Here is a 25,819-nt window from a genome sequence, read left to right as displayed (position 1 = left end):
CTAGCTTTTCCAAGTCAAGTTTAACCTTAAAATTCCGTATTTTGCTCAGCAACCTTAAAGTTGTTAATAATTAACCAAAGGGATTTCTTTTGCGTTCGATTAATGTAAATAGCAGCAATAGAAAAAAAATATGAAAATTACAGCTTAAACATCATGCTAGCTATCACTATTTAAATCGATCCCTATTCTCTCCCAAAAATATGTATTCCTTTGCACAAGTATGGGCGCCATTGATAAACATGTTCAACCATTTCCTAGGCCATTTACAATGCGCGATCTTGTGTCTCATGCTATCACTTTCCTCATTGGTCTCTCACTAGGTATTATATTTAGTTTACAGCTTAAAAGCAGCTTCCCACGGCCTCTTGTAGTTTTTCAAGCCGCCTCCAATTTGGTCTCTAGTACTTCACCATCAGTTCCACCACTGTCGCCAAGGAATGGCACGTCCAATTCTAGCACTAGTATTTCATTGAAAGAAGAATATCAATCTGTGATGCACAATATGAGTGACCAAGAGTTGTTACTGAGAGCATCTAGCAGGGTTCCAAGACTACAAGAATCTAGTGGTCATCCAAAGATAGCTTTCATGTTCTTAACGGGAGGTCCACTTCCCTTGGCTCCATTGTGGGAAAAATTTTTCGGGGGACACCAAGGCTTTTATACAATCTACATTCACTCACATCCTCATTACAATCAAACAGTTCCTCAAACTTCCGTCTTCTATGGTCGAAGAATCCCCAGCCAGGTATAGTCTATATTTGTATGGTCGAAACTGGCTGCTTTTTGCATGAAACATTGAATTAATGGATGCTTTTCTTTTCTTTTTTTTTTGGGTGCGACATAGCCAGTGTATTGGGGAACTGCAACAATGATAGATGCGGAGAGACGACTCCTTGCAAGTGCACTACTTGATCCATCCAATCAACGATTCGTTCTTCTATCGGATTCATGCATTCCGTTATTCAACTTCACCACAATCTATGACTATCTCATCACATCAAATCTAAGCTTCTTGAGCTTATATGATGATCCCCGGAAAGTCGGTCGGGGTCGATACAATCCCCAAATGTCGCCCATGATTAACATCACCAATTGGCGAAAAGGGTCTCAATGGTTCGAAATGCACCGTGAGATGGCCTTACACGTTGTTTCTGATCAAACCTATTATTCGGTTTTCAAACGGTATTGTCAGCCACCTTGTTACAACGACGAACACTACATTCCTACATTGGTGAACATGTTTTATGTGGAATTAAACTCGAATCGGAGCATTACATGGGTTGATTGGTCGAGAGGAGAGCCTCATCCTAGGAAACATGGACCTGCGGATATAAACCACGAGCTTTTGAATCAAATGCGATATGGGTCGGAATGTATTTACAACGGGAATACAACTTCAATGTGCTTTCTATTTGCTAGAAAGTTCTCACCGTCCACCTTGAAGCCCTTGCTGAGTTTGCTTCATTTTCACAGTTGAACATGTTTGTTGCTCCAATATTAATGTTTTTAAACTAAATTGCATAAATGAAACAAAATTTGTGTTTTTATTTCAACTATACGGTTCAAATGAAAGATTTATTCCTTTTAAAGCACAAGCAGGCGGGTATATTGCAACATAAATCCCTCCTCACTTTCTCTTTTTTTTTTGATATAATGGAGCTTTCAAGTCCCGTAATTTTTAACCTTTGCTTTAAAGTGGTTTCCCACATAAAAATTGTGTGTTACTTTTAATTACGATATTATGTTTTATTTGCATTGATTGTTGATAAATGTTTTATTGGGTTTGCCATAATTATCGATTTGATTTATTGGGAATGAAAGAACTCCAATTTTGCTTCCACGTTGTTTCATCGGGTTCGACTTCGTGCCAACATAATTGATGTTCTTTTTCAAGAATTTTAAAATCTGTAGTTGTGTAAGTACCTTTTGTACTATCTAATATAATATATGAAATTATGATATGATTAAATTTTATTGACCAAACATGTCTTGCGAAATAAAATTTTTTAATTACAATACTCTAACATATAATTACACTAAGATGATGGAATACATTCTTATTGTATTTCTTAATTAACCTGTTAATGTTAACTCATAACCCATTTTTTCGTTGCGACTCTTTTCCATTTTATTGATTCCCTTTTTGTCGAGATTTGATTTGATTAGTTGCCTAATTATGTTTTTTTGTTTGAATTATTGAATTAATTTGTTCTCAGTTTAAAAAGATAAAAAAATTGAAAAAAAACATATGTGGATTAATTCTTTGTTGATTGAGCTTGAACCGTTAATTTTATATTTTATTGAGAAGCTCATTTCTTGTCTTGAATAAGTAGTAATTGAAGCACTTGTTTTTAATTCAACATTTGTTATTTTTTCTAGTTTGATAATTTATCAACTCGATCTCGATTATAACCAACTTTCTGACATTTTTTCACACCCTTAACCTAAGCCCCATTACAACCTCTTACAAACCTCTTGATTTGTGTGTCATATTATAGTGGTGGAGATTTGATTTTCAAGCAAGCCTATGGTAATGACATTTATTGTTTGATTGTTGAGTACATGTTTATCTAACCTTAAACACTTTGAGTGCTTGAGTGAATCTTTAATGAGGATGCCAATTTTTGTTGATTTTGAATGAAAGGTAATTACTTAAATAAAGGGAGATACCTATGTTTTTGTGCGTTAAAAATTGACTTGAATTGTTTGAATCTTTAATGCCCTTTTAGTTGAACTATCAATGCATGATTGTTTGCGAATTATTTTTGAGACATTATTGATGAGAATTAAAACTTGAGAAATATTAACTTTATTGTGAGTTGAGGATTTTGCTTGAGGACAAGCAAACGCTTAAGTGTGGATATATTTGATAAGTGATAAAAGTAACATATTTTAATCTCGTTCTTAATGCGTTTATATATGAATGATTATTTATGCAAATTGGTGAATTTGATGCTCCTAATCCTTTAAATTCATATTTCTATACTTAAGAGACCATTTGGCACTGAAGGGAGCAAAAAAAGAGCCAAAATCAGACAAATAGAGTTGTTTTCAGGAGTCAAACGGCCTGGGCCTTTCCACATGGGTTAGAAACACGGTCATGTGCCATACCGTGTTGGTTTCGCAACTTAAATCCCAAATGCACAGAAAAATGCAATTTTTAGGCTTTCTGAGAATTTTAAAGTCTATAAATACCAATTAGAAGAAAAGAAGGGGGAACCATTAGGGAATATCAAAGAAAACAATCGAAGAACACCATCAGAGCCAACTCTAAAGCGGATTTCCACCAAGATTGAAGACCACATTTTAATTTCTCTTGAAGTTTTTATGAGTTTATTTATGTCTTGTGGTTATTCTAACTTTGAGATGTTATTTACAATTATGAACTAATTCCCTAGATACCTAGGAAAGATGAAACCAATGATGAATTCTATTATTTAATTTTTGTTTTACGCGATAAATACTTGATTCTTGTTCTCAATTATGTGTGCTTATCTCTTATTTTAATATTTTCGGGATATTAATTCATGTTTAATGTGCTTAATCAGATGAGCAAAAGTCTCTGTTTAATGCGACAATAGGGGTTTTAATCAGAGGAACAAAAATTACCGAATTAGAGTCAAATCTAATAAGGGAATCCATAGATCGAATTAATGCGACAATAGGGGTTTTAATTAGAAAAAGATTTCAATTAATCAATTTAGAGTCAGTTGCTCTTACTCTCGAAAGAGATATTAGCATAATTTAGGGATTTCTACAGATCAAAACACCAGTGAATAAATCGTTTAAATTAGATTCATATTAATAAAAGAAGTCTAGGTGGATTCTTTCTTCGGTATTGTCTCTCTCTTTGGTTAAAATTCGATTATTTTCTTTATTCATTCTCTGTTGAGTTCTTAGTTAAATTAGTTTAATAATTTTAGCTTAAAACCTATCATGAAATAAAAATATTTTTAAACAAGTTGCTTTTCGAAAGAAAAAATACTTCTCCCAAATAAAAAAATTGACTCAAAAGTACTTTTATGAAAAGTTAAATTTTAGCTTCTCAAAAAAAAAGAAAAAAGCTTTTAAAAAGTATTGCTAGACTAAGCGATGGAGATCTCCGATGGAAAGGGCTGGTAAGAGCTTGAAGGTGGAGAGAAATGTGGGTAATAGTATAATATATGCGTATTGTGCAGTTGATGAAGAATTTTATATGTTAATTGGGTTTATTAATTGAATGCACATTTGGTAGAAGGTTTGAGTGACTTATTGAAGTGCAAAAGAGAATTACCCTAAAATCAGTATTTATCCAACTTTACTTTTGACTTTAATGTAACAAAACTATATATTATAACATTTTATAAAATATAAAATAAAGAAGTCGAAAGCCCAGGAGCAAAGTAATGTTTGAAACTTAAATCTAGGGATTGTCATGATATACATTCATAATTCTTCCTTTTCCCCATTTGAAAGCAACTATATCATGCATATAGCCCACCCGGAAGAAATCATTGTCTTTTCTAACAATCCAAACATTTTTCCTTCAACCAAATAATAGGTCTCTAGCCCTTGCTTGACTTTGTAGGTGGTGCACGTGAAAAAGCCAAACCATTTATTGAAAATTACTCCTTTTATCTTTTGTCAACATATTCTTTTGGCTGCTTGGAATGTGACACCCCTAATTTGACCCTAGTCGAAAAGTGGTTTCGGGGCCATAAAATCGAGTCATAAAAATAATTAGCCGTCATATTTTATGTTTATTATATGTGAATATGAATGTGTGAAAGTTTTAAGCTTCGATTTAGTAAATTGCATGTGAATTTAGTTAATAGGACTTATGTGTGACATTTTTGAAATGTGATAGGTTAATCTATAAGGGTCTATTAAAGCATGTATTGAAAATAATGGTTTTGCATGTCAAATACCCCTTTTTGTTAATAGTGGCCGGCCATGATGATGGCATATATTAAAATATGTATTAAATTTTAGTTAAATGGTTATTACTTTATATAAAAGAAAGAAAAAATTTTGGTTATGTTTTTGTTCTTCTTGCCGTGAACTAAAGGAAGAAAAAAAGGGGGAAAAGAAGCTAGGCATTCGGTCTTCTACTTGCTTAATTAAGGTAAGTTTTAGGTAAATTCTTTGATATTTTATGAAATTTTAGTTGATGGATAGGTCTTTGATTGAGCCCATGTGTGAATTTTGATCCTTGTGGTGATTTGGGCATTCGGTTAAGGTAGGAAACTTAGAAGATGATTTCTATTCCTTATGTTTTATGAGTTGGGAGCTTAAATTAAAGTTGAATAAGGGGAATATGTGTATTGAGGATTTTAGTAATATGGAAATTCGGTTATGAGAGTGTGTGTGTGGTCACTTGCCGAATGTAGGTGTTAAGGTTAGTAGGTTGGCTTAATTCTTGTATTAGAAATCTATTTGAGAAATTAGATAGGCTTTGAATGGTTGAAGTAACGAAATTAGAAACTCATGAACTTGATTTAAATACTTTAAATTTATGGTAGTTAAATGGAATAGAAAGGATCTATTCGGCCATGGAGGTTAAACACATTGTTAAATTGTTGAATATATGCTTTGGTTGTTAATGAATATTCGGTCTTGTATGAATCTCATTAATAACATTTAGTTATTAGATTTGGTATAAAATACTTATTGAAATGGTGGAATTGGATGACTTACTTATGGATTTTAGTTATGAGAGTCTCTTGTAAGTAGAGTTAGAGGGTTTAAAGGGTGGTGTTTAAAAATAAACATGTATATGGACCCTATGTATGTACCTTGTAATTTTATTGTAAACTTTTGGTTTAACTCGTATCATATTAATTGCTAAAATACTAGCTTGTGTGGAAAATTTTGTGTATGTTTTTATGTGCCGAATGTGAGTTAAAGAAAATGGAGCTCACTATGTGTATCATGGTCAACCTTTGATAACTAATATGTCTTGATTCGTAAATTGAGTTAAAAGATTATATATGTTCGATCTAGCCTAAGCTAGGCTTGACTTGTAACATAGTAATGATTGACTGAACGTATATGTGTGAGATAGTGAGGATAATTGTATTTCTTGCTTTGATTAAGTGAAGTATATGAAGTTGATATACTTAATTTACTCAATTAAGCTTAAGAGCACATAGGGACAATTTCGGATAAGAGAAAAAGCTACCTAACTGAATAGTCGATCTGTAATCGTTCGACAAATTCCGAGGTAAGTTCTTAAGTATTTGAGTTTGGTTCCTTTGTAAGTTTTAAGTTTTTAAATGGGATGAATATGAATTAAGTATATACGTTAAGGTCAATGACTTTTCTAAATGATGGCATATATGATATTATGTTTTAAATATGTGAATGAGAACTTTACAGAGTAAATTTGTATAAATCTGCTTGGGACAGCAGCAGTAGTGTGTTTTGGAAAAATTACCATAAATTGTGGGAATTGAGTTAAAGGCTGAATAGATTATGTAATTAAAACTTGATGCGTCTAGTTTCGTATAAAAGAAATCGAGTAAGTAAAGGGGTTGCCGATAATGAGATTTTTTTAAAGTTGTGTAAGACAGAGTCAGAATGGCTTCGAAATCCCCTGTCCAGTATTTGAAAAATCATTATAAATCATACAAAAATGATTATAAGATAAGATTTATATGCTTAGACTCCTTAATGAGTCTAGTTTCAAACAAAATAAACGAAAACATATTTTGAATTTTGTACAATGAGAAATTCAATTCTTAGTGAAGAGTAGTCAGAATAGTCAAGCAGTAAAATAGGGGAAACTTTAAGAAAAATCTGGTATTGATTAGCCAAACCAAAAATTCTGAAAATTTTGTGGATAGAAGATATACGAGTCTATTTTCATGGAAAATTAACCGCACATCATTTGGAGTTTCGTAGCTCCAGTTAAAAATAATTTAACGACTGTTGCTCAGGAAAACAGCTTGTAGAGAATATGTGATTATGTTGTAAACATTGATAAAACTTGTTTTAGTTGCTCATAAGCTATTGATTAAACCCATACGTGAATTCTAATTTGTGACATTATAAAATGATATATGAGTGTTAGATGGATCTTTGATATTAAAATTGTGAAATTGTAAGTTTATAAGTATTCGAATATGAAATGATAGTATGGCTTGAAATTGAATTATTCAATGGAAAATGATAGATGTAGATTTAGCCAAGACAAAGTGTATACATGAAAGTTTATGTGGTATATGAAGTATATTTGGATAATTGTGATGTGAATATATGAAAATTTATATTTTGATTTAGAATTTTATGTGATGAATGTGAATGTGTATATATGAGATAAGGCCAAATGGCCAATGTGATGAACGTGAAAGTGTATATATATATTGTGGCCAAATGACAAACTGTGGAAGGTGTGTTTTATTAGATATTTGATGAGGCAAATGAATTACAAATATGATAGTCGATGTGAATGCTGTAACATGTGAATAAATATGCATGAAACTTTGTGATGTAAATCCGGGATTTAAGACCCGATGACTATATGTGGTGACTATGTCCGGGTTAAGACCCGCTGACTTCGTCTGGAGATTCCATCTGAGCTAAAGGTCTCGCCGATAATCCGAGTAGAGTTTAAAGCTATAAGACTTCGCAATAAGAATTGCTTATGAATATATTCAATGCGAAAGGTTAAACAGGTATGTACTCCGAGTTTATATGTGAGCTTGATTTGAACTAAATCATAAGGTAGTTATGTGATGCATACGTGAGCAATCTATGAGACTATTCCTATGATTATGTGGCATCGGATTAGTGTGAAAGGTTATGTGAAATTATACAATATATCTATGTTACATGAGCTCACTTTTACGTGAAAGTTTATCTGCCTATTGTATATGATGAGATGTGCATATTCGGTAAAGGGATGATATACCCAAAGGAAGAGTGAAATAAAAATACGAACAACCATGTTATAATTTGATTGTTATCTGTTGACACTGCTTAAAACTTACTAAGCATTGTAATGCTTACTTCGTTTACCTTGTTTCCTCTGTTTTATAGATTTCATTTGGAAGCTACAGACTCGGGGATCGTCAGCAACTTGTTACACTATCACTATCCACTGCTTGGTACTGTTATGTTTTGGGTTATTTTATGGCATGTGTAGAATAGACCAGTGGCAGAAGAATATTTTGGTTAATGTATATAAGCCATGCGAAAATGACATATTTTAAATGTGTACTTATAGAAGTTTAAATTGTATCACTGGCTGTCTTTAGTATTTATCTAAAGGAATGTTCTTTATTTCAAAAAAAAAATTCAAAATTTTTACTGTTCTGATATGAGTTTCAAGTCCGGTAATGCCCCTTTACCTATTCCGGCGACGGATACGGGATAAGGGTGTTACATGGAATTTGGATGCATGTGGAGGTATAGTCTATATTAGAAGAATGTTTAAATCAATAACTCTACCTTTTTCCTTTTCTTCTTTTTTAAAGACTCGCACCAAATGTGGCACATCTTGTTGAATACTACAATGCATGATTTTATGTATCTTGTTCCTAAGAAATCAAAATAAAATTTTGGCTACCTTTGCAATTCAAAGAAGCATCAAGCACTGCATTTTAATTAATACGAATCAATCAAGTCTTAAAGATGAGAAAAATTGTAGATGCAGAAAGCCCTTGTCTTAACTTTAATTTATTTCCTCCCAATTCAACCTCAATAAATTTCATAACAATTATATTCACACAGTTTCAATATTTATGGTAAAATGAAGCAATAGAAAAAAAAATGTTTACGGTTTGCTGTCACCATTTAAATCGATCCCTCTTCTCTCCCAAATAGTCCTTTGCACAAGTATGGGCGGCATTGAGAAACATGCTATTCAACCATTTTCCAAGCCATTTACAATACATAATCTTGTGTATTATGCTATCTCTTTCACCTTTGGTCTGTCAATTGGTATTCTATTTAGTTTACAGCTTAAAAGCAGCTCCCCACGGCCTATTGTATTTTTTCAAGCTGCCTCCAATTTGGTCTCTAGTACTTCTCCACCAGTTCCACCACCGTCGCCAAGGAATGGCACTTTCAATTCTAGCACTGGTATTTCATTGAAAGAAGAATATCAATCTGTGATGCACGATATGAGTGACCAAGAGTTGTTACTGAGAGCATCTAGCAGGGTTCCAAAGATAGCTTTCATGTTCTTAACGGGAGGTCCACTTCCCTTGGCTCCATTGTGGGAAATTTTTTTCGAGGGACACCAAGGCTTTTATACAATCTACGTTCACTCACATCCTCGTTACAACCAAACAGTTCCTCAAACTTCCGTCTTCCATGGTCGAAGAATCCCCAGCCAGGTATAGTCTATATTTGTATGGTCGAAACGGGGTGCTTTTTGCATGAAACGTTGAATTAATGGATGCTTTCTTTTTTTGGTGCGACATAGCCAGTGTATTGGGGAACTGCGACAATGATAGATGCAGAGAGATGACTCCTTGCAAATGCACTACTCGATCCATCCAATCAATGATTCGTTCTTCTATCGGATTCATGCATTTCGTTGTTCAACTTCACCACAATCTATGACTATCTCATCACTTCAACTCTAAGCTTCATAAGCGTATACGATGATCCAGGCAAAGATGGGCGGGGTCGTTACAATCCCCAAATATCACCTGTAATCAATGCCGCCGATTGGCTAAAAGGGTCTCAATGGTTCGAAATGCACCGCGACATGGCCTTACACATTGTTTCCGATAAAACATATTATTCGGTTTTCAAACAATACTGTCGGCCACCTTGTTACAATGACGAACACTACATCGCTACAATGGTGAACATGTTGTATGGGAAGCTAAACTCCAATCGAAGCATTACGTGGGTTGATTGGTCCAGTGAAGGGGCTTATCCTAGGAAATATGGATATGCTGATATAAACCATGAGCTTTTGAGTCAAATACGATATGGATCGGAATGTATTTACAATGGGAATACAACTTCAATGTGTTTCCTATTTGCTAGAAAGTTCCCACCATCTACCTTGAAGCCCTTGATGGGGTTGCTTGATTTTGAGTATTGATATTGTTCATTAACGATGCCAAATGTTGCCTACTGACATTAGCTGTTCACCTCAAAATTTCATAGCATAGGTTTGAATGGACAACTTTATTTGAGTTAATAATGATTTTTTATTATTACCAATGCTTAGTGAATTGTAAATATATTTAAATGTCAATTGCAAATGTTGATTTCATTTTAATTTATTGTAAAATTTCACCTATTTATTTTACAACATCTAACTTAACACTGATTTAGTTTTATCAATATAAAGAAAAGCAAAACAATATAAAATAAAAGTGAAACGACAACGACGAAGCAATAAATATATATATGTATATATAAACCTTTATGGAAAATGGAAAATGTTGATGGACACAAGGTTGGGTCTAAAAAGAATTTTTAAAATTTCAAATTTAAAAATCCATGCATGTTCACTTGATATAACAAATCCAGATCAAAAAATAATTTTTTCAAATCAGTGTTTAAAGGAAACTGAACACACTTTTGAAAAAAAAAAAAAGAAAATCAACTTTTTTCAAATATATATTGGCAACCGTAAGTGCTCCGCCACTGAAAATCGGAAACTTGAATTCTCCGGCGATGAAAGCTTGCCGGACATGAAAATGAAACAGAAGAAACGGAGAAGAAAGAAGAACAATCATTTTTGGAAATTCGATTAAATAATGGAGAAAAAAATTCTTGAATTTTATAATGAAATTCATTCACGGGTTAATGTCATGGAGTCCTTTGGTATTTTTTGGTTATTAAAGATTGCAGCATTTTAAATTTATGTTGTTCCCTTCAGATTTTTTATTTTTTTGAAAATGTTCAACACTGAAAAGAGGAAAACTATTTTAAAACCGTGGGCTATATTTTTTTCCCTTTTAATTTAAATGATTGACTGAATATCAATAGTAAACCACTCAAAAAAATCATGGCTAATTTTGAGAATAGTACAATACCGGCAAATTTTTATAAATATGTTAAAAAAATAATTGAGAAAGTAGCTTGAAAATTTTAAAATTTATCAATTTATGTTGTTTTTGGAGAGAGAAAGAAAAACGCGTTTTATAGAGCGTGTTTTCACTACCATATCATTGAAAACGTGCCCCTATAGGATGCATTTTTAAGAGAGAGAATAAAAATGCGTTCTATAAGGCCCTGTAGGAAATTAAAAGTTTGTATATTTATGTTTGTCCATGTTTGAGATAGACATAATTATAGTTTTAAGGAATGTTTGAATTTACGGTGATGCCATAGAGCTGGGTGACTTACAAATTTTATTTACCATGTGAATATGAAGCCGACACTCAGGAAGTCGAATCGTGTTGCAACTCAAGGTCCTAGTTGGCGATGATTATACGGTTTGGGGTTGAAGTGTAATTAGGGCTTCAAGTTTACAAATGTTATGATGTCAAATGATTGAGCATAAATGAGGCCTAGTTGACAGTGGCTATGCAGGTATGACAACCAGTTTTCTCTCGTCAGAGGAGGATGCTTTATACCCTGCAGGGAGCGTTTTTTCTTTGGCCATTTCAATCACCAAACTTGATTGCTTCTGAAACCTACAACTCGGGATAAACTTGATTGGGGAAAATGTAGAAATCACGAATCCAATGACTTCAGTGTGTCCACACAACCCAAGAGCATCAATGAGAAGAGCTAATTAAATTACTTACTCATGTAGTGAAAATACTAACTTATTCGTTTATTCATTAATTTTTTCTATAAAGTGTAAGTTAATATTAATTATTAAAGTAATATATATTACAATACTCAAGCCAAAGTTATAATCTTTTTCCAAACCTTGTGAGCAATTATTTGCTTTCTCAAAATATTGTACTTAACAAACGGACGGAGAAAAACTTAAATAAAAAAGTAACATAAATAATTGTAAATTTTAAACTCACAATATGATATGGCACAAAACAAACCAATTTAATAAATTTGTTTAGTATATTGTAAATAAGTATACATTTGAGATGTAAAACAAAGTATACAATTTGGAAACATTAAAAATAACATAATCATCGGCGTCTCGAATATATGCCACAACCAGGTGGGCGTTAGGCATGCCTAGGGTTTCGTCTCACTATTTGAATTGGTGGCTCCTCATCGACTTCGTCTTGATCTTCACGTGCATGTCGGGGTTGATCACACCAATTATCTCCTTCTGATTGAGTTGGCGGTTGCAAGGATGACCTACCTTGATAGAACATCGATGTTGGGGGTGTTTGCAACACTATCGACAGCTGACTATTTTGTGTTGAATGGGCCTATTGCAGATAAATGGTGGGAATTGTCGGCGATATCGGATGCTTCAATGTTGCTGGCAGGATAGGCATGTAATATGATGTTGGGGTGGCGATTGTGCAAAATAAATTCTTGGAGAAGATGTTGATACATGGAATGATTGCGTGTGTTGTGGTGCTTGTGGAAAATAAACTGGTGTTGAATGTGTTGATGTAGAGAATGATTGCGTGTGATGTGATGCTTGTGTAAAATAAACTGGAGCTGAAGGTGTTGATGTGGGGAATATTTCGTGTGCGTATTGTGATGGTTGAATCAAATAAACTAGATTGGAACAAAAAATAAATGAACCATACTAGCCGGGAGGTTGCACGGCAATTGAGTCCTCCGATGCAAATGGAGTAGATGTTTTCAAAAAATTTAAAGAATATTTATCTTAATTCAAATAAAGTAAAATAATATTACTTGGTTTCGTCTAGATTATAAATGTAATATTTATTGTATTTTAACTTTATAAAATATATATTTTATATAATATATTGCTTTTTTAGTACAATATGGGAATAAGAGAGGAGGATGACACAGTTCAAATCTAAGTCAAATAAGTATTTGACAAGAATTTTAATCATTGTTCCGTACAAGTCAAGACTTTACAACGATATATTTCTAAATCTAAATTTTATACAACATTATTTTTAAAATTTATAATCTTACAAATTAATTTGTTTACTCTTATTTTATATAACCAAAATTTATTATTATTTGATTCTAAAGAAATAGGAATTATAATTCAATTATTTAGTTAGAAATTTATATTTGAATATAACATAAAATTCATAAAATAATTAGAGGAGTTGTTTTTAGAAAATAATAAAAGTTTTTTAGTGAGGTGATATGATAAATACATATTAATTAATTCTTTCTCATGCCATTTGCCAACTTGTAGATTAGAAATTGAAGGTCCGCCTCCCTCATTAATGTGCATCTCAACTCCTTAATAATTCGTGGGTCTCCTTGCTATAAGAGAAACAGAAAAATTGGTGAAGATAAAGGAAAGGGAAAAATGCTTAATGAAAATTTAAGGATATAACTTTTAATTAATGTTGTTGCGTATCCAAACCTTAATCTATCAAGACTTGAGGAATTCAGTTCATTTTTTCCACCAAATATACAATTATTCTCTATCTACGTTTCTTCGGATTTAATTTTCCCCCATTTTAACTCACTTTTGGATTAATATTTAATTTTTCACATTAAAGCAGATAGTTTCATTCATACTTTTTATATATCATGAATTTTATAATTATTATTATATAAAAACATCTGAAATCAAATTTTGGGTGGTTTGAAAAATGGAAAGGGATAAATGAATTTTAATTTGGTATAATGATATATATGAAATTTTTATTTTGATTCAATTACATTTAAACAAATGAATACATATATTTATTTTTATATTCAATTAATATACTTGTTTGTGTATGTAATATATCAATGTAAAATAATACTAATTCGATAATATTGTTAATGATTGTAAAAATTGAATCAAACTAAAATATCATGTATTGTAAAAATTGAATCAAACTAAAATATCATGTATAAAATCGCACAACATGAAAATTCTTATATAAAATTACGCATTGTATCAAAATTTATGTATAATTTTGATACTTTTTTGGTGTGTGAATTGAATACAACACTAATTGCAACCATTAATAATTTTTTTTTGGTGATTTAGTGAATTACAATAACAGGGTAAAGTCCGAATAACAAACGCGACTAGCGCGACTCAAACTCATATCACACCTAGGGCGGTGAACACCTTTGACCATCAGGCCATCACATGGAGTTTCAACAATTAATATTTTTCATCAATTATACATAATTTTGATTGATATAATAATAAATTAATTCCTTCATATTTATATCATGTTAATTTAGTTTTGATTCTAAAAAGAATGTCAAAAAATGTATAAAGTTTTAAAAATTCTAAAATCATCAAAAAGAATTTATCTATCAATTTTATATAAAATCGACGGACAATATTAATATTATAATTAATTATTCTTAATAACTCACATTTGAAATTAAAAAAAAAAAGAAGAAGATAAAATTGGTCCAGAGAAGGACTAATTCAGTTAAAATCAAAATTGAAAGGGAAACAAATCCCAGAAAAGTTGAAATATAAAAATAGCTGAGAGGCATAATGGGAGATTCCTATACAAAATCCATTAGGCTTTAATCCTTAGTGGACCCATAAATAATTGAAAATGGGGGTATTATGTGGAACAATTTCAGCGAGGAATGTTGATAAGACGGGGCAGTGTCTGTCCGGACCTATTACGCAGCCTGCTTTATCACATCACTCCGTCCTACTCGATGAACCCAATTTTGGAAAATCAACGTCCAAGGATTAAAAACGCAATTATTCATATTACTTTTTATTATATAGTACATGAGTAGTAAACAATGAACTTGACAGAGTCGTATGGGCCATTTTTTAACTGACAATCCAGCTAATAAGAACTTAATAAAGATTAGCTATATATACAGATTGTTTCTGACATCAAACCTCACACAAATCTTTTAATTTCAGTTTTTCTTTTTGATCCAAAAACCAAATAAAATCCCTCCCCCCTCCCCCTTTATTTGTCTTGACGTCTTCTTTCCTGGGTTTAAATCTGTTGTTGCTCTGGTGACTGATCATCGCCGGTTGTATTCGGTTGCACACCAATGGGAGACGAGTATTTGCAGCAGTTCTTGGATGAAACCACTTGGTACAATCACATTGTTTTGGGATACCTTTTGCCTACAAATCTATGGTACCCACTTCCCCATTTCTTGCAGACATGGCTACGAAACTACCTTGCTGGGACTTTGCTTTACCTCATCTCTGGTTTCCTTTGGTGCTTCTATATTTACTACTTGAAACGCAATGTCTATGTTCCCAAAGGTATTCTTTTGTGATTTTAAATCTGGGTTGGGTTTAATTATTGATGGTTTGGTGTTGATCTTAAATCGTTTTCATTCTAGCTGTTGTTTTTTATTTGAGATTGTTTTGAATCTGGAATTTCATCAGTGATTTTTCAATTTGGGAGTTGAATCAATGATGAAATATATGGATCGATTGCATTATGATCATTGTGGAGAATATTATGAGCCTAAAAGAATCTTACTCTTATCCTGTCTATATGGATTACATAATCTCAAAAGCTATTAGGTTCCAAACAACACACTACACCTAGGTTAGTTGTAAACTATGTTAGTGTAGGAGCCTTTACTTATTATATCATCAATGCACTTGTTGCAGATGCTATCCCCACAAATAAAGCCATGCTCTTGCAAATTTATGTTGCTATGAAGGCCATGCCATGGTACTGTGCTCTTCCATCTCTTTCCGAATACATGATTGAAAATGGCTGGACAAAATGTTATGATAGAGTAGGTGAGGTCGGCTGGCTTCCACACTTACTATATTTGTCTCTTTATCTCGTATTTGTGGAGTTTGGGATTTACTGGATGCACAGAGAATTGCATGATATAAAACCATTATACAAGTACCTTCATGCAACTCATCACATCTACAACAAGCAGAATACACTTTCTCCATTTGCTGGTAAGTTTCTTATCTGCGTACTTCACTTGGTTTATAGTTGCTTCCACTGCCTAAACACATTTTGGCTGATAACTATAGAACACAAGATTTGACATATTTAAGTAAGAGAGGATCCATAATTGACCTGTTTTAGCCCAACGGTGCCTTGAATTAGATATAAGATTAATCATTGGTCTGAAACTTAAAGATGTATGCCACAAGTTACTCTAGATTTAGTGCCGATTGTTTCTGCTTTCCTGTGGGAGTGCATACCTTAACAAAATCTTTGATACATGTAGATTTCAGAATTATAGTTATATGGTAAATAGAATTATTTCATGTAAGGTCTGTTTTGCTGCTATAGTATCGATGTCACATTAATTAATCCATGTTAGTTTGGACTGCCTACATATTTGAGATACAGAAAGCAGACCATTCATGTCTTAATGGCCAGTGGTGTGCTGTAAAAGCTTGTATGTTTGGGTGCCTACTTTGTTATTTAGTTCTGAGATTGGGGATACATAGAATTTGATGCTTTCATTTCGGGTAGTGGACCTATGTCAGTTCAAAATAATTTAGAGAAAATGATTTGGCATATTCCTTGACAAAGGTGATGGAGAAGATTCACCCTGGTGGTAACTGTAAGGATGTCAGTAGTAGATTCATGCCCATGTTAGACACATACCGGTATCTGACTATCACACTGGAGGCTAAGTAACATGTATTATAAATGATTTTACCTCTAAACAGTACTATTGTTCCCCCCTACCCCCCTCTTATTTTTTTTTTCATTTTCTTTTCAATTTAAATGAACTGAAGCAAGTAGGTGATAGTGATTAACAATTTGCTTTTTGATATGGGTGAAAACAATTTGTGTTGTTTTCAGGTTTGGCTTTTCACCCAGTGGACGGAATACTGCAGGCAGTACCTCATGTGATAGCACTCTTCATTATACCAACTCATTTTACAACACATGTCGGACTGCTGTTCCTCGAGGCCATCTGGACGGCAAACATTCATGATTGCATCCATGGCAAACTATGGCCTGTGATGGGTGCTGGGTACCACACTATTCACCACACTACGTATCGCCATAACTATGGCCATTACACCATTTGGATGGATTGGATGCTTGGAACCCTACGTGACCCTAGTGACGAAGAAGGCAAGAAGGTCACGTAATTCCCTTCGTGCTCATCTTGACATTTCCTGTTTTTGTCGTTTTAGATTCTCTCTTTTTTTGAATAGGTCCGCATGTTAATGGAGTCTGAGATGTTGTCGTAGCCTGTGTTGGTCGTAGGTTTTTTAAATTATCCTCCACTGCAAACATTGTTCTGCTTTAAGCTACATTGGTGTTTATTATGGGAGCTCGGATCTCCTGTTTTCTTGAGTTTTAAATCTAGATGTTGCTTTTGGAACTTGAAACTCCAATAGTCCCAGCCAGTATTTAATTAGCAATGTCCTTGGAATTTGTGGGGGCACAACCCATATTTAATATTTCTCTCCTAATTGGAGATTATGTTAGCCACAACAAAAGGTTCTACTTGGAATCTAATGAACATCAAATTTTTACTTGGATGGAAATACGAATGCTTCTGAAGCTTACAGTTTCCATCGCAATTGGAATGTAACCTGTTTTGTTCTTGTCGTATAATATTCAATTCAACGTCAAAAGAAATTGTAAATTTTTTTTAAGAGTATCTTTAGCCAATATTTAAAGAGATAGATGTAATCACTTTCTTTGGTTATAATCATTGAATGTTGTTTCTTTTTTCGTAACAATTTCTAGCCACTCTATTTTCGCAAAACAACATTTAAAATCAATTGAATGTAATTGTAAAACAACATTTCTAGTAACGCATCTTTCCTTTCTCTTTGAAAGAACTTATCTATTTAATTGATAAGGGGAGGGATTTCAATCATCCTTTATCATTACACCATAACCTCAGTAGCCGCTCATATTAAAATTTATTTCTTTCCATAAAAAAAAAATAAATTTATGTCCACTACTCCTCCCGCTTCCATGCTTCTGAAAACTGCACCAACAGTTACCTCAAATTACCCCTTCTGATTATCTCATTATCTTCTTTCTTCTTCGTCTTTTTTTTTTTTAATAAAATTATTTCACTCTTAAAGCGTGTACACGGGACTAATTTTCTTACGCAACATCTTGCATTTCATAAACCAACAGAGTTCAAACTACCAAAAATCTCTTCTTTCCATATTTCAAGCAACATAGGTATACGTATACGTCACTAGAACTAGTTGGCTCTCTCTGGCCTTGCAAAATAATGGAATGCTCATGAGATGAACATTAACCGGCTTCAGAGATTATTGCTGCATACCTTTGGATATTGTACAAATTAAGTCGTCGGATTCAGAGCAAGCTCTATTTCTTCCAATGATCGCCCCTTTGTTTCCACAACGTTACCAGCTATGTACAAGACAGCAACAGCGCACACACCAGCGAATCCCAAGTACACTGAGCTGATGCCAAACTTGTTCACAACACTCAAGAAATAAAGGCCAATGACAAAGTTGGAGATCTGTTGGAATAAAAACACATGCCACAGATGGAATCAATAAATACCCAATTGGTAGAAGACTGCAAAGATATTGAACACCAAACATTTTCAGATCATGTTCTTTTAAACACAATATATAATCATATTACCCGGTTTGGAGGTGTTGAATGTGGGTATTATGTTTTGGGTATTCTCAAGTTTTCTGTTCTGAGCTTCTCCATATTTTTGGAGAAATTACGCCCGTCTACTCATGTCCAAAAATGTATACGAATATACTGTATGGATACTTAATGGTAATAAAAAGTCCAGGTAACACAGATAAGCAAGAACAAAAACAGTTGGTCCTGTCACAGTATCTACATTTACAAACTTGCTTTTACGGATATGCATGAATATCAACAGCTTTGGGCAGGTTCTCGATGGTGACTTACCCAATGCGTGCCAAGTGATAAAGCCACTGCTTTAGCTCTAATTCTGGAAGCAAATATCTCCGGCAGAAGAAGAGCAGGCACAGGCCCAGCACCAAGTGAAAAGGATAAAACGTAGCTGTGTAGAAGATATCGAAGCCAGGTTTAGATCTTATTAGACAATAGGAGATAACAATAGCAGGTATCAAAATAAGAAGAAACTTTCATGGGCTTCATTAATTGTATAAAAAGCATCAGCTCACAGAACGGTTCCGACAACGGCTAGTGTGCCAGAATAGGGAGCCAGGACCTTCCAAGTGAATGACAAAGAAAGTAGCAACATTGAAGCAGCCTTCATGAGCCAAAAGATGACAGAAAAATAAGACCAGTGAAAAATAAAAGTTCGTTAGTTTAAGAATCAGATGAGAAAATTGGGCATCAAATCATTGTGTAATAAATAATGACCACTTATGGTGACCCAAGAAGCAGGTCTAACAAAGTTTTCAGAATTAATAACTTTTGCATTTCCTCAAAGCCAACTAATGTTCCCATATTATAAAATGTAGGGCCAAGCACATTGGAAGAAATAATACCAATAATAAACACACTGAAATATCACACCCATAAATGGGTACTATTCAACCATTGGAAAGTCAAACAAAATGTTATGATGGTATTCTTGCTCATCAAAACCACTAATTCAGTCAAAGAATGGGCTATTTTTATTGTCTGCGAAAAGTACAATCCATTCAAACATCCATGAATCAAAGGAAAAATATAGGCTCCAGATAATAAATGCTTACTGAGGGAGTCGTTTTACATGCAAGTAAATGTTAATTGCTTTATTCATAGTTTGTATAAACTACTCATTTACTGAAACCACCTGTGAAGTATCTTAGATGCTAAAGTGCACTACTTCCAAGCCAGTTAAAGAGAAATGTACTCCAATAAGGCATTGCAAATAATATTGAGGACCATAAATAAATAAGCATGATTTTATAATCTGAGCCATGGTTTTGAAACCATAGAGAGAGAGGAATATCAACAGAGTATTACAACAATTCAATCCTTCAACACAATTTAGTAGAAAAAAAAGAAAAAGTAACTCAATATACTTGGAAACATCTTTTAGACAATCTAGAATAATTATCCTAGAGTTTCCACAGTCCATACCTACAACCTAGCTAGAGTTTTGCATACAAGAGAAGTTACAATCTTTAACAACATAGTATAATTTACCAATTCTAGTATAAAACTTCAGATGAAGTCTTTGCATCAAGGTAAGATCAGTTTCAATTTAAGAAACTTGATCATAATGTAGGGGGAAAAAAATAAAAGAAACTTTATGCAGTGAAGATACATGAGAGATGGCATGTTTATGTATCTGAAGGCCCAAAATGCAAATGCAGTTAGTTTCAAAGAGATTAGCAGTGGAGTCCACACTCTCTAATTTGGAAGAAGAATTGCTACAAGCCTACAACTTAATAAACCTACCATTCCAGAAAAACTTGTCATCAGAAGACTTTTTCTCCCTTGTCTGTCCATCAGAGAGGATGCAATAGCTGAGCCTGAAAAGCATATCAGAAGCGAGGGATGTTAAGTATCCTATGTTAACTTTTTTATTTTCCCCAAGAATTTATATTTTTGGGAAATAATTAAATACTAACCAATGACATTTGATGCCCCAACGAGAGCACTTGCTGCAACATCAGATGCAATTCCAGCACTACGAAACACAGCTGTAGAATAGTATACTACAGCATTGATCCCAGCTAACTGCTGGAATAAGAAAAGTGCAGCTCCAACACTCACAACTGCAGCAGGACAAAAGTCAAGAAAGGGCATTACCATTATACATTAGAAAGAATTAAAATACTTGAAGGTCTGGTTCTCAGGATAATCAGTTTTACCCATGTGAGTAGTGATCCAGAAATCAGAAGAATCATGGGCTATATTGGTTAGAACTAGGAAGAAGTCAAGTTTAAACAAAAGGAGTTATATCAACACATCAAGACAAAAATAAAATACTGCAAGGAAAAGGGCAACTAATGGTTAAAACAAAACCTAAGCCTCACACATTAAGTATTTGTGTCTTTATTTTGTAATCAAGAAACACTAGATAAGCTAGTGCAACCACTGTTCTTCAAAACAAAAAGAGAATACTAATTGAAAGCATATTTTGTCATTTTGATAATATTGAACCTTCAAGTTCAACTCCTACATGGTACAAAAGTTTGACAAAGCAATACAAGAATTTAACGGATCTTTTGTATACCATCTGATCTTTCTTAATATTGTCCAGTAGCATAATTTTTATCAATAAGCCTTATAGCACGGTATAAAATACACCATGTCCACCTATGGTACCTTTCAAAATTCGGGTATACCTTTCCAGTAACGGCTACTAAATAGATCAAACCATCCTGCTTCTTGTTCTGTAGAGCCCTGACCTGCAGTTCTTAACTCATACATAATTTCAGCAACTCTTTCCTTCCCATATAATGTTCTTATAGCTTTTTCAGCTTCAGGAATTTTCCCTTGCTGCAAAATTTGTCTTTAATCAATAAATAGTCATTATGTGTATAAAATATATATCTAAGTGAGATGAACGGAAATACAAAATAGAGCGACCAAGTAGTCCATTAAGAAACCTGAAACAGCCACCGAGGACTTTCTGGGGAAAAAGCCATTCCTACAGCCAATAAAATAGCAGGGACAATAGCAATACCAAACATTGTTCTCCACCTAAATAGGAAAATGCATAAATAAGGCAGAAAAAGATAGTGCAATGGAAATGCTTAAGCAGAAACAAAAATTTACTTGCAAAATAAATCTTAATTCTTAACAACATTTTGGCACATCATGCACGACATTATATTATGTATAATGATCAAGGCATTTACCTGACCTATTCACTCAATCTCCATACAAAAGAAAAGGATCCAAAAAATAAATATTGATCAGAAAGCATACCAAAATAATTAGCTATTACGACTGGTCAGATGGAGCTTTTTTCTTACTTTTATTTATTTAGTACAACTTTTTTGGGGAAGATAAGATTTGCACCAAGCTCTTTTAGCAGGGGAAAAAGGAAATTAAAAATATAGAAGAAAAGGGATAAAATCAACCATGACCAGGTGCCAATGAGAGGAAGAAAGGTCTTTAATACTAGTAAGGGGAAATTTATTATCAGATATAGCTACTAAAAACAGAAAGAATTTTAAGAATCACTACTTTTATACCAAATTGAAGCTCAAATTTCAGAAATTTCTACCTAAGACTCTTGTCAAAGGTTAGAAGGGTGAAACTCTTTAGGTGCATGATTGAATGCATGCTCAGTAATTTCCAGACAAATTGTTAGAACGCAATTTTAGGTAGCAAATTCCCCAATCAATGGTGGATTCCCAACTTAGACAGTTGAATTTGGGTATGAAAGAAAGGGGAGCTATTGCAAGCAACCTATTGGGACTAAAAAAGAACATGGGAATTAACACCATTCCTATGAGTGCTCTTTTTTTGAAAAGCCAAGAGTGGTGGCAGTCCCCATTCAAAAGAGAAACTCAATGGCTTAATTGCTGAAGAAGACAAACCGCCAGATGAAACCACTTTGAGGGTCAATCCAAATGCCATGTTTGTAGCAAATGATCCATGTGATACAAGTATAAGAGTGCTAAGATAACATACCACAGTGGGTTTCCTGCTAAAGGTAATCCAGCCACTAATGCTGCAAGAATCCCAATACATATAAAAAGTTGATTTATAGATCCAAGTGCACCACGGATTTCAGTTGGCGAGATCTGACCAATTGAAAGAATGTCAGCAGAAGGTTCCAGAAACTAGACAACTAGAGCAAATAATAAGATCAGAAAATTTTACCTCAGATATGTAAAGAGGAACTATAGCAGATGATATGCCAATACCAATACCAGCCAGAAAGCGGCCAATTATCATAGTCTGGACTGTCTGAGCTGTAGCACTAAGATCAATTAAGGCATTTTAAAGCATTAGTTTTCAACAAACTTCTGACAGTTGAAAGCTATTAGGAAATGAAATGACACAGACGTGAGAAATGCTCCAATGATAAGTGGAATAGCATCTAATTGAAAAGTCCTTGTCCTGCCAAATTTGTCTGCCAATGTTCCCCCAGTAAATGAACCAACAGTGGCACCAGCAAGGAGTGTGCTGACAATCCACCCTACTCAAATTACCATAACATAATAATAAGTTGGCTAGTTGGTATTTCAAATATTCTAGGAACAAACAAGGGGGAGAGAGAGGGGGGGGGGGAGAGAATGAAAAAACAGAAGTAGAAATTTAATTTGCATATTAACTAGAAGATCACAATACATGCCTTGCATGACAGTATTTTCAGCAATTCCCAGATCCTTAGATAGATACTCAAGAGCACCATTTACCACCCTGAATAAAGAAAAAAGAAATAGAAGGAGAGAGAGAAATTAGAAGCATGTAGAAAAATCAAAAGCCAAGCAAACAAATAAGCCATGTGACAAAAAATATGGCAAGCAACTGCCAAGATATTAATCCAGAATTCTTTGCATAAATTTCCGCAAGAAATTTCTTTTTCTAGAATATAATAAATGGGGGGAGTCATATAGTTTGAATATTTCCAAAATATTGGAAATATTCACCACCATCCCTTGTTGCATGTGCTTTATATTTTCAGAACTCTACATATATGAACCACAGAGAACCTCTCTCAAGCTTTGTTATTGGTAAAGTATGGTTATCTGTTTCTAAATCACAAATCACCTAAGTATATAATTGAAATGCTAAAATCACTAAATCAACAAGTTTAGAACCAGGAAACAAGAGCATGTTCCTCCTGAGTTGAACTGGGATATATACCCTAGATGGTAACCAAATAACATAGCTCCCAAACACGCAACACCAACAAATGGCAGAACTGCCCCAGAAGATTTCGCCTGAGGGTTGATCGGTGTCAAATCCTCAATGTCTCCACCTGCAATATAATTTCAATTGCCATTTATAAGGATAAAAAAGCAGGTTAGAAAGACTAACTTATTTTGCAATGGTTACAAAACTCGGATGCTTAGCAAATGATCCATGCACAGGCCAGTGCATGTCTGAATAGGAAGAATGCCTTCTTCCAACAAGCTAACCCACTAACACATCAGTGTCCCATATAGTAGGAAGCATCTCATAAGCATACATCCATCACAACTTAGCAAGTTAATAAATTTTAGTATTAAAACATGTGCTTTTCAACTTAAACTGACACAAAAAGATTTAGCAAATCATTTCAGCAAGAATAAAGTAAGTTCATCCAATTCACCATCGCAATGCTGCTATAGAAGATATAAAGCCCACCAGCAACCTCATGAAACAAATGTTTACAATTTGCTCTAGCACTTAGAAAAATTTAATAATAAGGATCCATTGCTTATTTGTTCTTGCACCTATTTGTTTCTAGAAACAAAAAAAAAAGAAAAAAAAAGGAAGCTTGGAATTTGGATACAAAATCAAGTACTATTCCTAAATAACCAAAGTAAAACGTTAACCTTTTAAACACCAAAATACATTAGTTTTCTTGCATAAAGAATAATAATTAGAATGCGTCACATTTAGTTTTAATTAAATAAACAATTTTACTTTTACGACGTGCTTTTACTTTGATTTTCCTAGAAGCAAATAAGCAGGCAGCACAGTTAACAACAAAACAGCACCTAATGATTCATTCCTTTACGTGATGCTCCTTATAATTCCCGATGTAGATTTAACAATTCATATACACATATTGTTCTTCTTCTTCTTCTTTTTTTCAATTTCATGGACGTATTTGAATTATATAAATATGATACTAATATGAGTTACATATGAGATGCTCCTTATCCTTGTCGAATTCATGTTTTTTTTTTTCATGTTCCATTTTCTTATATTTACCGTTTTCGTGTATCATGTCCACAATTGACATATCAATCCAATGCCTCCAAAGTTTTACCATACAATAAAAATTATGAAACATTTGATTAATAACTTTTTGTTAAAGGAAAAAAAAGAAAAGAAAAGAGCAGCAGATAATTAACAACAGCAACAAATCAAGCCATTCTGTATCACTAGCCAAACAAAAAATCGATTTCACTAACATGCAATTCTTTCATTAAGCAATTTTCCTCACCTAAAAATTCAACATAAATTCAATAAACAGATTCAACCACGACACACAGCTTAAAAGTGAAAGGAAAACGAAAACGAGAAAGAGAAAGAGACCAGAGGCTTGAGCTTTGATCGATCGAGATTTGACCGAAGAGCGAACGGCAGTTTCGATACCATTTTTGGCACGTACAAGTCCTGCTCCCATCGAAACGTCACCTGATCTTAAACCGCTGCAGGTGGAACCACTTCGGATGCAAAAATTGCGATTCAAAGTTAAACTCCGTTGCCTAACTTCACCAAAGCAAGGGAATACTCTCCGTTTTGAAATCTCAATGCCGAAATTCCCTCTGACTAAATGCGACGACGCCTGCATCCTGAATTACCTGATTCACAAAATAAATAAGTAACCGACCAATCATAAAAGTAAAAAAAATTAAAAATTAAAAAGGATAAAAACGGAAGCGCATTTGGAAAGCGGAATCAGTGAGTGAGAAGTGAGAGATGGATTTACCAAATCCGAAGGCGGAGCTGAGAGTGAGTGAGAGGACGAATCAGATTCTGAGTTCTGTTTGGAAGACGACAACAGCCTCGGAAAATCTGTTGAGAGAGAGCAGCAATGGAGTTACTGTCTGTTATGCTCAGTAAAAGCTTAGCAACAAAAGAACAAACTTGGTGGAGATATCAATCTATGAATGAATTATCCTCTTGTAATTTCATTTTCTGTACAAACTTGGTAAGCCAAATGACCCATTATTAATATAATAATGACAAAGATTTGCGTTGTTTTAAGTTTATCAACTGAGTGGACCAAAGTATGTAATTATTCTATTCAAATAGTAAATTATAATTTTTTTCCTTTATAAATTGATTTTAATTATCTGACG

At 33.6% G+C, this 25,819-nt stretch overlaps 3 protein-coding genes and 1 pseudogene across 5 annotated transcripts; 3 read left to right on the top strand and 1 right to left on the bottom strand.

Moving 5' to 3' along the window:
- The first annotated feature begins 104 nt into the window (after positions 1-104).
- On the top strand, positions 105-1,551 carry LOC107934221 (glycosyltransferase BC10). The gene is made up of 2 exons (XM_016866598.2): positions 105-745; positions 845-1,551. The coding sequence occupies exons 1-2, from the start codon at positions 221-223 to the stop codon at positions 1,475-1,477; spliced, it is 1,158 nt and encodes a 385-aa protein (XP_016722087.1). The 5' UTR covers positions 105-220; the 3' UTR covers positions 1,478-1,551.
- Positions 1,552-8,819: 7,268 nt separating this feature from the next.
- LOC107934220 (glycosyltransferase BC10-like) lies at positions 8,820-10,042 on the top strand (annotated as a pseudogene).
- A 4,550-nt stretch (positions 10,043-14,592) lies between these two features.
- LOC107934227 (delta(7)-sterol-C5(6)-desaturase) lies at positions 14,593-17,286 on the top strand. Its single transcript, XM_016866605.2, has 3 exons — positions 14,593-15,226; positions 15,584-15,889; positions 16,755-17,286. Exons 1-3 carry the CDS (start codon positions 15,007-15,009, stop codon positions 17,048-17,050), a joined length of 822 nt encoding a protein of 273 aa, XP_016722094.1. The 5' UTR covers positions 14,593-15,006; the 3' UTR covers positions 17,051-17,286.
- Positions 17,287-18,021: 735 nt separating this feature from the next.
- On the bottom strand, positions 18,022-25,690 carry LOC107934226 (plastidic glucose transporter 4). Of its 3 annotated transcripts, none has more exons than XM_016866601.2 (14): positions 25,447-25,690; positions 25,050-25,318; positions 23,667-23,781; positions 23,152-23,219; positions 22,863-22,995; positions 22,677-22,776; positions 22,485-22,597; positions 21,452-21,545; positions 21,188-21,341; positions 20,468-20,614; positions 20,295-20,368; positions 19,064-19,152; positions 18,825-18,939; positions 18,022-18,414 (listed from the first exon to the last, which is right to left on the bottom strand). In XM_016866601.2, exons 2-14 carry the CDS (start codon positions 25,306-25,308, stop codon positions 18,232-18,234), a joined length of 1,644 nt encoding a protein of 547 aa, XP_016722090.1. In that variant the 5' UTR covers positions 25,309-25,318; positions 25,447-25,690; the 3' UTR covers positions 18,022-18,231. The 3 variants fall into 3 exon arrangements, with proteins under 3 accessions (XP_016722090.1, XP_016722091.1, XP_040973483.1); XM_016866602.2 differs by having other exon boundaries at positions 25,050-25,309; positions 25,447-25,688; XM_041117549.1 differs by lacking the exons at positions 18,022-18,414; positions 19,064-19,152 and having other exon boundaries at positions 25,447-25,688.
- Between the last annotated feature and the right edge of the window lie 129 nt (positions 25,691-25,819).

The sequence above is a fragment of the Gossypium hirsutum genome, chromosome A07 (genome assembly GCF_007990345.1).
Source record: "Gossypium hirsutum isolate 1008001.06 chromosome A07, Gossypium_hirsutum_v2.1, whole genome shotgun sequence".
In the NCBI taxonomy this organism is placed as follows: Eukaryota; Viridiplantae; Streptophyta; class Magnoliopsida; order Malvales; family Malvaceae; genus Gossypium; species Gossypium hirsutum.
The sequence above is the reverse complement of the archived record's forward strand: the minus strand, read 5'-3'. Positions and strand labels throughout refer to the sequence as shown.